The sequence below is a fragment of the Lupinus angustifolius genome, chromosome LG13 (assembly GCF_001865875.1).
Source record: "Lupinus angustifolius cultivar Tanjil chromosome LG13, LupAngTanjil_v1.0, whole genome shotgun sequence".
NCBI classification, from domain to species: Eukaryota; Viridiplantae; Streptophyta; class Magnoliopsida; order Fabales; family Fabaceae; genus Lupinus; species Lupinus angustifolius.
The window spans coordinates 6,758,737-6,775,479 of record NC_032021.1 but is presented as its reverse complement, the minus strand read 5'-3'; the positions used below and the strand labels follow the sequence as shown (position 1 = coordinate 6,775,479).

At 30.8% G+C, this 16,743-nt stretch overlaps 2 protein-coding genes across 4 annotated transcripts; both read right to left on the bottom strand.

Moving 5' to 3' along the window:
* On the bottom strand, nucleotides 377–5,721 carry LOC109325754. 3 transcript variants are annotated; one of them, XM_019558300.1, is made up of 5 exons: nucleotides 5,592–5,721; nucleotides 4,112–4,529; nucleotides 2,240–2,286; nucleotides 1,166–2,136; nucleotides 377–895 (listed from the first exon to the last, which is right to left on the bottom strand). In XM_019558300.1, exons 2-4 carry the CDS (start codon nucleotides 4,425–4,427, stop codon nucleotides 1,189–1,191), a joined length of 1,311 nt encoding a protein of 436 aa, XP_019413845.1. In that variant the 5' UTR covers nucleotides 4,428–4,529; nucleotides 5,592–5,721; the 3' UTR covers nucleotides 377–895; nucleotides 1,166–1,188. The 3 variants fall into 3 exon arrangements, with proteins under 3 accessions (XP_019413845.1, XP_019413844.1, XP_019413846.1); XM_019558299.1 differs by having other exon boundaries at nucleotides 377–899; nucleotides 1,167–2,136; XM_019558301.1 differs by having other exon boundaries at nucleotides 377–784; nucleotides 1,167–2,136.
* LOC109325757 lies at nucleotides 11,654–14,254 on the bottom strand. The gene is made up of 3 exons (XM_019558303.1): nucleotides 14,120–14,254; nucleotides 13,343–13,398; nucleotides 11,654–12,004 (listed from the first exon to the last, which is right to left on the bottom strand). Exons 1-3 carry the CDS (start codon nucleotides 14,196–14,198, stop codon nucleotides 11,861–11,863), a joined length of 279 nt encoding a protein of 92 aa, XP_019413848.1. The 5' UTR covers nucleotides 14,199–14,254; the 3' UTR covers nucleotides 11,654–11,860.

Here is a 16,743-nt window from a genome sequence, read left to right as displayed (position 1 = left end):
AAAAGCATTAAGTCGTTAAGAAAAGGCAATATATGCATAAGAACAAAGTGTTGGAGAGTTATACTAACAAAGTTGTTATGCATAAGATTATAATATATAACACAAAACATGAGGCCAAATTACGACATGATTACATGAAGTATGATTGGATGTCACTTTTCTGAGTCAATAATGTATTCCTTTTTTATCGCCCAATAATTAGTATGAAAGATCAATTGATAAATGTTTTCTTTTCATGTCAAATCACGAGTCATGGCCAATAATAGTAACATAAATAATGAAAATCAGTAACATAATCCTAGTACAAATGTTCATGATACACTACATAAATATGATTTGAACTTTGAAGGCTTGGTATTGGTAGTTCAATACAGTACAAAGTAAACCTTTAAGTCGTATAAAAACCATGCATGAAAAAGCTTATAATTCAATCTTCTACAAACAAATGAATTTATTTGACATAAGGTTCTTATGAACTGAAACTATTCTTTCATTAAAAGCAACTGAAGTCAACCAAAATCTAACAATCTGTTAAGACCATTGCCCAAACACCAAGAATTCCTAAGGGTTAATGGCATTACATGTATAATGTAATATACATATCAGCAGAACCATAGACAAAAAGAACATCATTTGGGGCACATGAATTAAATCCATGCGATAAACAAATTGATCTGTACAAATTAAAAAAGACCCATGTTCTCGAAACACTAGGTTTGTCTTCTTCATATCCTTCTGTATGTTTTCCACTTTTCTTCTTTACAAGTAGCCCCAGTTTGTAGTCCTGTTGAAATCAAGGTTTAGTGTATGCAGTTGCTAAAAAATCTAAGCTTGATGAATGACATCTTGCCCTTTCTTTAGTTGCATATCAGAGGTTGCAGAGTAGATCATGGAATCCGCTTTAAAGAAGGGAAAAGAAACATGAAAAAAGTCAAAATCAACTTCTGAGAATTTCTGGCATGTTATAGTACAGAGCTCAAGGTTATCAAAATTTTGAAGTTAAAGTGATGTTGCACCGAGAACCGGACGCATAGAAATCTAGACGCAAGATAACAACTAATTACAACGGGAAAGTTGAATTTTTTTTTTTTATGACGATGCATGTACTAAGACAACTTTAAGGATGCAACTGGTGAAAGCAACAAAAAGAAGATAATGTAAATTACCTCCCAACAACCAAGAAGCAGCTTATTGTTTGCTAGATTTCGCCCAAAAAAATCCCTTCTTTCTTGTAGAGTGATCACCTAACATGGATTTGGAACTCTTTGAGCGAAATGAGAAGTGTCTCCTCAGAAAATGTTTTCCAAAGGATATTTTCCCACTGGAACTAGAGTACATCCTAAGAACTTTACCTTGTCGCCCTCCATCTTTAAAGTGATCAATCACAAAATGATCATCAATTTCACTGTCTATAATTCGGTTCTTTGATTTCTTGTTTCTAGCCTTTAGATCCATTTCAGCTTTCAGAGCTTTTTCGGACAATTTACGAGTTTGTTTCTCACCAAAAGTGCAAACTGGGCAAGCTGGATCATACTTATTGATTTCAGGTGTCATACTCTCCAAACATTCAGCATGATACACATGGCCACAGATAAGAACAGAAACTACAGCAAGGTCATTGCCTGCAATTATCTTTTGGGAGCTCCAAGAAGATTTCTCAGTTAGTAGTTTTGAGCACACAGAACATGTTTGCAAATCAACTGGAGATGTTGAAAACCGACTACTTGATCTAAGTAACCTTTCACGATTAAAACCAAATGTTTCATTATCAAACGACCGTCTTTCTCTATTGGAAATTCCCATCAGCTCAGAAAAGTCAGGCACAGACCAACCATCTGAAGATCCACCACGAGAGCGCATATCTGATTCATTGCTCCATGAAGGAAACACTTGCTTTTCTTCAGACACATAAAAGCTGCTTGGTGACTTGAATCCTGGGAGTCGGCTGTCAGAAACTTGCCGTGATAGTTGATGTCCTGGGGAATGGTAGGGCCACCTTGCTGGGGTTGAGCTGGAGGGAGCAATGTGACTTTGGGATGGCAGAGGAGAGGCCAGCAGCAAAGTAGAAGGCAATGAGGATGAAGGTATTGTGGGAGATGGACATGATATTGTTGATGACTCTTCCAGCTCCTTCACCTACAAAGTGATTCATAAATAGGACGTGTGTCATAAAAACCACACATAAAGAACTAGCAAAAATATAAACCAATATCGGATTCCTTCACTACTATAACCTCACCTGTTCCACATTCACATCCATGGAGACATTCGTAGAAATTGATTGATCTGAAACAAACATGTCAGATACTATAAATCAAGCAGTTGAGTTAATACAAACTTACCGCTGGATCAATAACAGGAGCAGTTTACATATTGTTAACAGTAAGATCAATGTCAAGCATGGGCACACAGGATGCACCTACGCAGAAACAAATCATATGAAGCTAGCTTCACAATATGCATTTATTGCTTAGCTCTCATGCAAGGTACACATAAGTTGCAAATATCAACGAAGAAAAAAAAACTAGAGTCTTCATCCAAGGATATGGTTAAGTTATTTGTACTGCCACTGTAAGATCTTGCCTGAGGTAGGTGGCCTTGGAATTGGGAGTATAAGCACAATAGTATTTTCAATATTTTAGTATCTCCAAGGGGAATGGTGTATCCTAATTCGCAAGGTTTAGGCCACATAAACCCTCTTGATCAGAGTTTCTCCACCACATTCAAAGTTATCATCTAATTCTACTTGGATTTGCTAGTGCAATGATGCCATATACAAAGTATTTTGTTCCATTTATGGAATGATTATTCTTAGATCTAACCATATTTGTCACTAATTTTAAATTTTCCTTTTGTGTGAATTCTGAAAGGGCTAATGATTAGGGTTTCAATTTTCATTTTGATTCCCTTGCTTTTATTACAGATTTACCCTGACTTATCAAAATTCTATTTTACACAAGTCATTAGATTTAAGTATCGTGTGTCAATCATACATGACGATGGGGAAATTGATGGAGATATGAACCAAAGGATTCAAGCGGGTTGGATGCAGATAAATGAAATAGCAGAGTACTTCAGGTGTCATATATGATAAAAAAGGTATTACTCAAGCTTAAGGGGAAGTTTTATCGGATGACTATAGGACATGCAATGTTATATGAGAAAAATGTTGGACGGTAAAATGTCAACAAGAAAATAAACTGCATGTAACATAGACTAGAATGTTGGATTGGATGAGTTGACACACTAGACAAGATATGATTAGAAATGAATTTAAGGAGAAATTTAAAGTAGCTCTTATTGTAGAAAAGATGGTATAATCTTGCCTTAAGTGATTTGGACATTGTAGAGGAAACCAGTAGAAGCCCACGTAAGAAGAGTAGATAAAATGAAGGTTAGTCCAATTCGTAGAGGAGGAGAATGACAAAAAAATCAAGCAAAATGATTAAGGCAATGCCTTGTTAATGAACATGATTTATGATAAAGCATTATAGTATCATTTGATCCATGTAGCCGATCTCACCTAGTGAGATAAAGGTTTAATTATTATTGTTGTTGTACCCCTTAACTTAGTAAAAGTCTATTTTCCCTCTTTTATCTTTTTAAATGGCAGCTTCATTTAAACTCAGTAAAACTGTTTTATCCATAGTACCATTACTCTTCCACCTAGACCACCTTCTTCATCCTATCTTCTGGTTCGTTTGTTCTTCCTTCCTCTGGATCGTTTTTTTCTCACTTCTTTTGCTTCATTCTTATCCTTCTTCCTTGCCCAGATCCATTGCAGAGACCAACTCTGTTCTGGGACATTCTTCATTATACAGGGAGTCCAAGTCTGCAAGATACTGCATCCTTCTTCTACAACTGAGTGCCATTTGTGGTCATAATTGCTATCCCTAAACATCCCAATGGCAGCCACCTCACTGGGGCCGGCTGCTCCGCTATTAGAGTTTTACTACTTAGGTTTCATTCTATTTAATACTAGGCTTCCCAATTATCTCATGTCAGATGGTAAATAGTATGAGAATGAAATGAATGACAGAATCCAATTCTAAAAATTCTAACCGAAGTAGGAACATGGGTAAAACAAGAGCGTTGAATCAATGAAAGTTACCCGAAGTAGAATTTATTACAAGCGCAGCACTTCTTTCAGAAATTGGGTACTTTTGGCATATATTCCTTTGATCACTCTGCAATGGGCTTCCGTCCTCTGATACATATGGTATTTCATTTTTATTCTCTGATCCATCGTTCCTGCTAATACCATCAGAAAACCATGTTATAGAAGCATCTTCACCAGCAATGCGACCTCGATGATCCCACCGGAAGCTCCATGTTGGAGAACACAGAATGTTCCGATGTAAGATTTCACGGGTAGATCCATTTTGTACAGTTTTATCTTTGGCTGCAACACAGCAAGCAGCACCCATTCTGGAATAATCAACAGAGTTTAGCTTCTTATACCACGGCAGACGGCAAAAGCAGCCCCGAACACAAGTCTACAGCATTCACTGTTTAACATAGCCCTCTCCCTGTAACAGAAATGAAAAAGGCATATCATCAGTTAAGCAATAATCAATAATTCAGAAGGTAATTATTTAATCATAACTCAACCAGTATTCTTGCTGAAGTTAAGCATAACTCCAAATCAAAATACCCCTTCTCCCAAAAAAAGAACAAAACTAAAAAGGGTGAACCAAGTGCACGAGGTTCCGACCTAGTAGGGTTTTCGGAGTTAACGTAAGCAGTCTTACCCCGCTAGGGGACAAGCTTTTTAAGAAGTTGAACTTTTGACCTCCAGGTCATAACCAAGCAGCAACCTTAACGTTCCTCTGAGGCTCACCGAAGACAAAAAATGACAGTAGAAAGAAAAAAGTGCAGTAACAAACTAGTATGGAAAAAACAGTTCATGTAAAGCCACATAAGTTTGGATTCCAAGAAGGAAAGTTCAGTTGCAGGGATGAAAATTTGAACAAACTCAGCCCAAAATTTTCACTCCAATTGCAAGAGGGTAAGGTTATTGCTGAGTTACCAAGATATTATGAGTTCCATTCCTGAAGACTCGTGCAATGAGCCGCCTTTTTAATTGTAAGGGATACTGAACTAACTCCAATTTGGAATACAAGTGCAAAATCAATCATAATCAGATACAAGAAAAATTCTGAAGAACACAAAACAACATGAACCTAGTAAATGGAACAAAAAGCACCAAAACAATCATTTAATTTTTATGATCTAATGGAGGAAATCGAACAACAACCCAAATATAGAAAAAGAAAAACTCATTAATTATAGTCACTCATAAAGTCAGAATGATCCGGAATTAATGCAGAAGAAATGGAATTCACAGTCAAACTCAAAACCCCAAATTAATTAGTCAGCAATACATTATTCAGTATTCATTTGTATTAGTTCGGTTATAAACGATGATAAAATATAAATAGTGCGTTTAAAACTCTTTAATAAGTGCATACAATTTTTTCTCAAAAAATAAACTTTAATTATATATATTAGTTAATTAATAACAATAAATGTTCCGTATTAAGACACAGAAAATAAGCGAAGCGTAAAAAATGGAAAATTGGAAAGTGTACCTTTCTGAAAAGGAAATGGCCACAATCTCCTTTGGTTGGGATTTTAGAGAAAGTGGTGCTGAGGATGCATAGCTTAGAGATGAAGATAAAGGAAGAAGGGGCCGTTACATTTCACGCCGTTAGGTGCTGTTCTGTGAGGTTCCTCTGTTTTAGGGTTGCCTTTCATTGTTGCGGCAATCTTATAATAATTGTCTATAAAGAAGTGCATATTTAATTAGAGTGTGTGTGCATTTTCTGTAAAAAAAAAAAAAAATTACTTATATAATATTTCATAATAATTAAATATAAATGCTAGATGATTTGTACATTTTTTTTCATTTAACTATCATTTACTATTAAATATTATAAATATAAGGTGCTGGTCTAACATTTAAATAGAAAAAGTCTAAATGTATTTTTTATTTAAATAGAAATGATGTTATGATAACTTTAATCTGCAATTATCTTTTAGTTTAAATTATTAAATAATTTCCTTTTTAATTTATACACAATTTTTAACAACTTTTAATATAATGTTTTTTTTTATTTTAGATATAATTTTAAATATCTTACACTTTTTACTGGTCACTCCTACAATATATATGTTAATATAGATGATTGAATATGATGAAAAATGTGATAAATATAATCAGTCACTAGTCCAACATCATAATATTGTTTATCCAATTCAAACTCAAACTTATTCATTTGTTAAAACTAAAAACATTCAAAACATATTTTGGATTTAGTTTTATATTATTTATCTATTTCTGATATGCAATTAATGTAGATTCATATTTTGGATTTACAATATATTAATATTTTTCTATATATAAACCTATAATTTGTTTTGAAAAGAACCCATTCAGTGATATATATCGTGTAAAAATGAGGAGTTGTGGTTACCATTTCTTAACCCACCACCATAATACTATATCAACGAAAATTACTTAAAAAACTAAATTTAAAATTATAGTTACTAAAACCCATTTATATTAATGTCCAAAATTTGATGTTCCACATGGAGATAATAATCATAAACATAACATAATCTCTAAAATATTACTTTCTTCATTTGTTGAAGATAAAGGATGATCCTCATCAACCATTAAATAAAGAAGAAGAAGGAGTAGGAAGAACTAATAATTTCTTTCATATTCACTGTTGTTGTATTCACTTCCTATTGTATTCATTAGGGCCCTTGGCTCACCAAATTGGGAGTTAATGTGTCTTTCTTGTTGAATCAAGAGGGAGAAGACTTTGTTCATTGAAGGAAGTGGTTCCATGAGCATAATTTGTGTCCTCACCCCTTCATATTGGTCATTGAGTCCATTAAGGAAACAAATCACATAATCATTTTCTTTATAGCCTTTGACAGTAGGAATCAGCTACATTTGCATCTGTGTGCAAGAACATCTAGGAACTGATCTAAAATTATCTAATTCCTGTCATAAACCTTTTATATGAGTGTGATAGGCTCCTATGTTAAGATTACTTTGTTTGTAAGTGTATATTTCACGAAGTAACTCAAAGATACGGAAAATGTCTCCTTGGTAATACCTTTCTCTAAAATCTTGCCAGATTTCCACAGTCGTCTCCATCTAGAGGATGCTTTGAAAAATTGAGGCATCTATTGATTGTGTTAGCCATAAAACCACCAATGTATTGATTATATCCCATATACTAAAACTTGGGTCACTAGTTGATGGTTTAGGGAGAGATCCATCAATAAAGTGAAGTTTGTTCTTCGTTTTGAGAGACATCCACATTGCACGAGACCAAGAGTGATAATTTTCACCATTGAGTAGTTTGTAGACGAGGATAGCATTAGGACTCTCGCTTGCAGGCATGTAATAGGGGGGAACATGGATCTTGCATCAGGTTTAGGTGTGTTATGGCTCTACTCTCCATTTTTAAAGAAGATTGAAAAGAAGGTTAGAAAGCTGGGAAGAATTTGTAAATGGAAGAAGGGAAAAGGGAGATTAAAAACTCGGATTGAAAACTGGAAGTGAAATGGGAGGATATCAGGGCTTATACAAGCTCTGATACCATGTTAAAGAACATGGTATCCCATGGAGAAGATATGAATAACCTCTAGACTTAAAGAGTCATATATATTTATCTTTTAATTTTGACCATTCAAATATATATATATATATATATATATATATATATATATAACAACTACACAACAACTATTCTCATGAATCTACAAACCATTTATTCTTCTCATGCTCTTCCTCTTATAATATTTGGCAAAAAGTTTACTCTTGATTTGTTCTTAATTCCATTATTCTATATTTGGTCTTATAACATTGGATTGTCCCTTTTATTCATAACTATTTGGTCTTATAGTTAGTGAGGGAAAAGTCTTTTTCTGAGAACTCTATTTTCATCTAGACGAGGTAATTGATTTAATTTCTCTTCATTTTTTGAATCTTCTCGATGCTCGTTTTTTCTCGTTTCAATTATTATTTTATGGATAAGAGTATCATTTGTTCTCCTTTTTTTATCGAATTATGTTGTTGATAAAAAACAACACAAGAACTAAATATTTATCTCATTAGATGACATCGGTTACATGAATGAGATAATATCATAATGTTATATCATATATATAATGTTTGTGGGATTATATCATTATTAAATTAAATTGATATATATACCACTTGATAAAATGGATACAATCAAACAACAAAAAAGTACACTCACTTAATAAAAAGTAATATATATATATATATATATATTGAGTGAGATAATATGATAATGTTATATCATATGTAATGTTCATGGAATTATATCATTATTAAATTAAATTGATATATATATATATACCACTTGATAAAATGGATACACTCAAACAACAAAAAGGGACACTCACTTAATAAAAAGTAATATATATATTTATATATATATATATGTATGTATATATATATATATGTATATACATATATATATATTAATGTATATATATGTGTATATTTATATATGTATAATATTTTCCATTTTGGTTTAAGAAGAGGCTTATAGAAAAATTGCAAGGAGGTCTGGAGGGAATAAAAATAGGCCAGCTTACAATTTTAGACGTCTGAATCGTACACTTAATTAACTGAAATGAGTCAAATGATTCGGGAGACTAATATCATATATAATTTAATTTAATTGAAGTATGATAAGGCATTTTTCATGAAGGTCATTGGTAGTGTTTTGAAATATAGGATTTTATCTTAATAAAAAATCATAAAAATGAAAGTATTAATAAATGTTGATCGATAAATATATGTATAAAACTCATTTCAATTGATAGAATAGTAATAGAACATTAATATGTTATAATATTAATTTTGGACAAAAATTTAATAAAATAATTTGTAATTTTTGAGAGATCTTCATCCATGAGTTATTATAGTATTTTTCCATGGATTAAGCGAAAGAAACATAAAAGTGGATTTAATAGCACATCTTGATCCAAAACCCTAAGACATTAGGTTTATGAATGAAGATCATTTGTCTCACTTTTGGTGTCTTATTTATGTCTCGGTCCAATTAAAAGGTGACACCTAATTAAAAAGAAAATTTTGAAATTTTGAAAATAATTTTTATATTACTTGGTAGAATGTGATTAGTTTGGGACATGAAAACAATAATTTTTGGGACAAGTGATCCTTATTTTTAGGTTTATGGATTCATCCACTTATATGATCTTCAACTCATTCAATATGAGTTACTCCCTTTCGAATATTGATTACACTAGACCTTCTTGCATTGTTGTTGGCTTGCCTTGTCATTAACAAAACATGCAAGCATTGACCTTCGTTAGGAGGACTTTTAACACAAAGATCTCACATGGATATATAACATTCTGATATTACTTGTTGGGAGATCTTCATCCATGAGTTATAACTTTTTTCCATGAGATAAGTTGATGACATATATAAGCGAATATGATATCACATCTTAGATCCAAAACCTTAAAACATTAAGTGTATGAATCAATGTTATATTCTTCAATTCATTCACTTTTACACAATATAATGTGAGACTTCTTCTTCACACTTAAATAACCAACATTTCTAATAAGTGTGTGACCCAACCATCATGATTGAGAATTTGCATATACCTACTCAATTTTCCCATGATTGAAATTTTGCAGATACCTACTCAACTTCCCCATAATATATGCTATGTGCGACTGAGAAAGTATATCAAATAATTTATGCATGCCAAGATTGGTCCTTTATATATAATTTATCCTACTATGTCATAATTATAAAATAACGGTGCTTAAAATTGTTATTGAATAACGCTTTTCGGGCATCACCTATGTGAGCGCATTAAAAATAGGATTAAATTCAATAGTGCTTTTGAAGTAGTGTAGAAAGTAAACATTTAACTGCACTCACTGAAACGAACACTGTTAAATGTCTACTTTTGAATAAAGCAAAATCTCTGTCGGACATTATATTAAACACATAACAAATATGTCCAATTTCACCATGTTTATAAGCGATTTGACAATAGAAACCTCATTTTGAAAACCCAATTCATAAACCATTGTATGAACTTGTCTCCCTTAGTTCAAATCCATTAACCGAGAATATTATATGCACTTATGAAATAGACGAAGGTGATGAAGATGTAGATAACAAATCCATGAATTTCTTCTCTCCATTAACTAAAGAAATAAGATGACAGAAAGACATAGTTCAAATTCAATATAATATGAATCAAATCAAAATTTACACAAAAAATATGGATGAAAAATAATAGACAAATACAAGAAATACGTACATAGATTATAAGTTTGGTAGATCATCAACAATTCCACCTAGATTCAACATTGACATTTCCTATATTATAAAATAAATCATTAACATAGATGTAAATGCAAGCAACAAAGTGAATCAAAGAGAAATAAATGAGATAAAATAAGATAATGATTCACCTTATGCTCGAAGAGAGAAACTAAAAGCTAATAACTTGCTTGAAGAGAAAAACTAAGATAAATCAAATACTCACTGGTATGTGTATTATTGTGTGTGAGATTTCGTTTTTAAATCTGTAGAGATTAGCGCTCACTAAAACAAACATTGTTTGAATGTATGATTTTTAACCAAATCCACTAAAGCAAACACTGTTAAATGTGTGACTTTTACCAGTACCCATTTAAGCAAGTGTTGTTGAATAGATTTAAATCAACAATGTTTGCTTAAAAGAGCGTTGTTGAATATGAAATTTCTTTAAAATTATTTAATTGCCATATTATGTTCAACTTTTGAGAATGAAATAGCAAATAACATAATTTACTTACTAAATATGAGTTTTTGTTGTGGCAAATTACTCACCTTTTTTATTTTAATAATATTGGTTGGTGATTTAGAATATTTTTTTTGAAGTGATAACTAATTGTCTTTTTGGTATATATATATGACCAAGTTTTGTTATATATGAAAAACTAGCATATGAGTTTATGTTAACAACTTGGATTATTTTTGTGTAATATTTACTCCAGTTGTATCTTTCAAAATAAAATTAAATAATTTCATAAATACATATTATTTAATAACTAAAATAATTGTTGTTTAAATGTATGACTTTAACCGCGCTCATTAAAGCGAGTGTGGTTAAATGTGTAACTTTTAACAACATTCATTGCAATGAGCGTCTGTTGTTGATATGTCGCCTTTAACAACACTCATTTAAGCAAGTGCTGTTGAATAAATTCAAATCAACAATGTTTGCTTAAAATAGTGTTGTTGAATATCTTAGGCAAAGATATAACCGTGTTCGTTGAAACAAACGTTGTTGAAACTATATCCACTTATTAAATTTAATAGTGTTTGCTTAAAAAAACGTAAATGCAAATTCTAATACTGAATTTTGAAACAAAAAAATTATTTTCGTCAAAAGTTATTGCTAGTAATCATATGAAACTTTAAACTAACAGTGAATTTTGAAACAAAAAAATTATTTTCGTCAAAAGTTATTGCTAGTGTAAAAATGCTTTTAGCATTAAACCGGCGTGAATGCATGTATTCCTTGTCGTATTCATTATAAAGAAATATATACCACAAAACTATTGCTAGTAATAACACACGAACGCATTTAATATCTATATTTTATGTTACATTATTCCTAGGGTATAGAACTAGGATAAGTACGTATTCCTATTCATGATATGTATATTGCATAGATATATTATATTACACTAAGATACACTGAATTATTTATGGTACTTTATTCCAATATAGTAGTTAACTTTCTGTACTCATACATTATTGAACGTTAATTCAATTGGGTATGAGCTTGAAAGGAGGCTTAGAAAAAGTTGGCGATGGATCATATCTTCCATAATCTCTTGTGTTATCTCTGAGAAGCCTCTCATGGATGATGCTTATTACTTCTTCCTTAATCAGTGACTTATTTGGTGTTCCCTACCAAATTAAGCAAGCATGGATATAAGTAAATAGCAACTAAGAAAAAGAGAAATCTTAAATAATTTATTACACTCACTCATTTGGTCTGTTGAATCTAAGAAAATGACAAATTAAGATATAGTATAATTAATGTAACTTAACTTGACTGTAAACGGATCTTTATATATATATATATGGACATGCATGCTAGTGAAATGTGAGTTGCAAAATTGAAAACTTTACATACCCACTCTCATTCTAAATTAATAAGCCATAACACCCATATATACATAAATGAATTATCTCTAATGTGAAAAAAAGGTATAGACATAATTAAATAGTGAGATCAAAATTATAGGACTACGTGTCTATGAAGATGTATATTTGCATGACAAAGAAATGAAAATATCATAAAAGATGATACACTACATGAGTGCATCTATAATGAGAACTGTTCTCATTTTAAGGATGTAGCAACAATAAATTAGGATCATATAGTTGTACACAAATGATCAAGATTACATTTTAATTAGTGGTTACATCACCTCTTAAAAAAGATTACATGTATTTATTTTTTAATTATGACTGACTATTTAATGAGTCTTTATGAATTAGGAATTAAGGAAAAATTGGACAACATTGTACTATGTTTATTTTCATTAGTATGTTATAAAAAAGTTGTTATTTTACGTAAAAGATTATTATTTTTTTTAAAAGTAAACATTTTCAAATGAAAAATGTTTTGTGTACAACAAATTTTAATTTTGACAACAACTGGAGGAAAATTATATTTTGTTTTGTTATTTATTTGAATGCAAATATATAAAGAAGCACACGGTAGCATATAAGGTGTTGTAAAAAATATAACTCTTTTCAAATATCTTAATTTAAATTCCTAACCTTAATTAATTTTTAGATTGAAAAATTCCTAACATTCATATTTTAGGTTTCACAACTCTATCAAACTTTATCAACTGAACTACATGAGTACTTGTTAACCTTATTGAATAATTTAAGTGTAGTTTTATTGCAAACTAAATGTTGGTTTAAGTGTCAGTAAACTTTATCAATTAAGTTTTGTTAGTTAAGTTTTGGACCATAAAGAGTGACTAAAACAAAAATATAATTATAGAAACAAAATTGAACCAAAACAAAACAAAAAAGTTTACTGACACTTAAAGTTGTACCAAAACATACTATATTTTCCACGACAGAAACATATTTATTTCTAAAACAACTTGATATGTGCTTTTGAGGTGGGTGGGGCGAGGAAAAGTGGCACACACAGTTCAAAAAAATGCTAACATGGAAGTGATGAGGCTAAAATAAATAAATCATGATCACTAGATCATGTACCTCTTTGGTTTCATTTAGATCTTCAGCCAAGTTAATCATAAACTTTGATCGTCCACCTGCATCACAGACAAGGTAATGATTTAGTTTGAGGGTTCATGCATACATTATTCCTAGGGTATAAAGCTGTGTCATTAATCACACGTTCGAGGGTTGATGAAGCAAATTAAAAGAAGAACATGAAATCCTGGTTTTAAATTGTGGGTGCAATTGAGTTTGTGGTTACATGCATTTGGTTTCATGAATGAGATATTCTATACCATTATTTTTCTATCTCTATACCAATTAATAGCAGTTACTGTTTTTTGATAGATGATGATAAAAAAATTATCGTCATCATTTTATTAGTTGACATAATTTTATTGACTTGACATAGAGATAAAGAGAAATAGTGGTATACAAAAATCTCTACTCGAAATTATGGACCACTAGAAAAAATGTGACTAATACAAGCTCATGCAGATATGGTAGAAATATGATTACAAATATTACAAAGTTAGAACTTTATGAATAAATTATGATATTCAGATTTAAAACCTTCTATGAAATCAAATCTAAAACTCTAATACATGTCAAATTAATTTAATTATTTAAGGTTGCCTGTTATTGACATGATGTAAATATGATATCAAACACTGAAGAAAATATCTTATATATAACAATATGTGTTCATTTGAGCTCAAGATCCTTCAATTCTAGCCACACTAGCTAACTCTGACAATGCATTATGAGTGGTTTTTTATACTAAAGGCTGCAACAGAAGACATAGAAGAGACTAACCTGCAAAAGAAGTTGATAAAAGTGATCCAGAAATAAGAAGGAAGAGGAGACTGAACTTCTTGAGAAACATGAGACCCATGATTTATGTGCAACTTGCTATTTTCTACACAACAATAAAAGTTCCCTAGAGAGGAGGCCTTAAAACTGAAATTCACTATTTTATTGTAAGGAATAATCATACTTGTGATCTTTAGTCATTAATATTCAAACAAAAAGGTAATGGAGACCACTTTGCTTTTGTTGGGGCACTAATTCTAAGAAGTTAGTGGGATAACATATAGTACTAATTTGGATCATTATTGGTAACAAGTAAAGGTTTTGTAGCTAAAATATATGAAAAGTCCTGATATTTTTGTTGGGATAACAATTGTAATGAGATAACCCAAAAAGTATTATCAACTTTTTTAAGTATACTTACTATTTACTTAATAAAAATTGAAATTTAGTATTTTAAATTACACCCACAATCTTAATTATAGATATAATATTAAGGTTTTTGAAGTCAATTGTAACTCCATATTCCTACAATTACATACGATAATCACAATGTAACCATAATTGTTATCATAATTATAATTTAAAACACTAATTGAAATGAAGCTGACCTTTGTAGAAATTAGTGGGGTACTCCTACTCTTTACAACAAAATAATTATTCTAGCTTCCCAAACTTTTATTTATGAGCATCTTTTTTTTTTTGCTCTTATATATATTTGAAATGGTGCTCCGTTCAGATGATATATTTCTTTTTTCCTTAAATAAGCTCTAATTTAATTTTTTGTATATGTAAATCCACTGTGTAGAAAACTAACCTCACCTTAGTGCATTATGTTTCCGATTTGAACAAAATCATCCCGTGTTAAAGATACTCATGACTTGAAAGAAAATTGAGATATTTGAACTTTTATATTGAGATTTTGTGTAAAGTGAAGATACACGTTTGCTCATTTTACAATTAATGTCACTTAAGATAATCAAAATCGACACACTTTAAAGCAATATGAAACTCCATTTTTTTTTAGAAAATATTACTTGTACTAAATTAGCTGGTGATTGACACCACATATCAATATTAATCATAATCTTTATGATGTGTCATACTCCTCTATAGGGAAATGTTACATAAAACAATGCAAACAATAAAATACAATGATAATTATATCATTATATTTGCATTTATAATGATATTTTTATCCTTAAAACTAAGTGTTAAAAAATATTTGTCTCTGATCATATTCCTTTATGATATATTTGACATTGTGAATTTGAACTCATCAAGTTGGCTAAGTATTTTTTTATAGGCCCAATATTAGAAGGGGTTGATGTGGAAAGTTAGAAAGCATGCTTAGGGATTAAAGAGGCAATGTCCAAAGGATGAGTGCAAAAAAAGTGATATTAGGTTAGTAGAAATTAAATATTATTTGTGGATGCCAAGTGCTTCCAATTATCCTTAATGACAAGGACAATCACCAAATTATAAGGAGCTGCCATTGGTGGAGAATAAATATAATCAATTTAAGACTTTAAATACTCTTATCACTTTTGCTTCTTTTCTTCAAAGTGGTTTAGAATGTTGATGAGCTCTCTTAATTCATGCATTATCTTCTCCACCTTTCTTAGAGCTCAATAATTGGTCAACTCACAAGGACTAATTGGTACAAACATCAAACATTTATAAGTTAATTTTTGGACAGGAAATATGAAGCTCATAGGATTGAACAACTCAGAGGATGAAAATAACTAGTTATCAACTTATAAGACTCCTTAAAAAGTAAATCTAATTTTAATGTGAACAAGTAAAAATATATTATTTTAGACACAAGCTCATTTTAGAGAACCTATTTCAAATACTTTTATATTTGATTATATATATAAAATACCAGTTAAATTTTTTTTCTTAATTTCTATCAAGTCTTTTTTAAGAAAAAAATTAGGTGGGTCGGGACCAAGATAGATCTCACAGCTCTATAAATGATTACAAGGGAACTTATAAATTATTTACAAACAAGATCCTCATGTTAACAAGATATGAACCCAAGATCTTGCAGCTATGAAAAAATCCTTACAAAGTGGAAATATTTGTTGCCAGTATATACTTAAACCTTATCGAGAATAGTTGTTAATTTGGTATATTTTAGGATATGAGATTATTGACACTCCAATCTATATATTTACACTCTTTTCTAACAAATTATTGATGGACGATGAGTGTATATAGCTAGGCAAAGAGAAATAACTTGATCCATATAAAGGGGATTCCCTTCATTTTCTTTTCAGTAAGACATTATAGTAGGCTTGTCGTAGATACATAGGGGCATGCATGCTTGTACAATTTATATAGATCATGGGTATGGAATGCTTAGTCATTAGTAGCCACCACAGTATTATAAAGCATACATTTATATAATACAAATTAAAAGTATGGTTTTAATAATCAAATCCTCTTTAAGTGCATACCACACCATCTACATTAGAACAAACTTTTAACATTGATCTCTCATACAAAGATTTTAGATATTCTTAGGGGTACACTTTGGCTTCACTAAATGGCACTACCCAATGGGTGTTTTTTTGTGTGGGGTAAACTGTGAATTTCATTTCCCGAATAACACCATAAAAAAGAGA

What these genes read in the sequence shown, in the direction of transcription:
- LOC109325754 (XM_019558300.1), bottom strand. Translation starts at nt 4,427, where the DNA reads ATGGGTGCTGCTTGCTGTGTTGCAGCCAAAGATAAAACTGTACAAAAT. An exon ending in TGTAATAAATTCTACTTCGG is followed by an intron (nt 2,287 to 4,111) that starts GTAACTTTCATT and finishes TGTTTGTTTCAG; the next exon opens with ATCAATCAATTTCTACGAAT. An exon ending in TGGATGTGAATGTGGAACAG is followed by an intron (nt 2,137 to 2,239) that starts GTGAGGTTATAG and finishes ATCACTTTGTAG; the next exon opens with GTGAAGGAGCTGGAAGAGTC.
- LOC109325757 (XM_019558303.1), bottom strand. Translation starts at nt 14,198, where the DNA reads ATGGGTCTCATGTTTCTCAAGAAGTTCAGTCTCCTCTTCCTTCTTATT. An exon ending in TTTATCAACTTCTTTTGCAG is followed by an intron (nt 13,399 to 14,119) that starts GTTAGTCTCTTC and finishes TCTGTGATGCAG; the next exon opens with GTGGACGATCAAAGTTTATG. An exon ending in ATCTAAATGAAACCAAAGAG is followed by an intron (nt 12,005 to 13,342) that starts GTACATGATCTA and finishes TTAATTTGGTAG; the next exon opens with GGAACACCAAATAAGTCACT.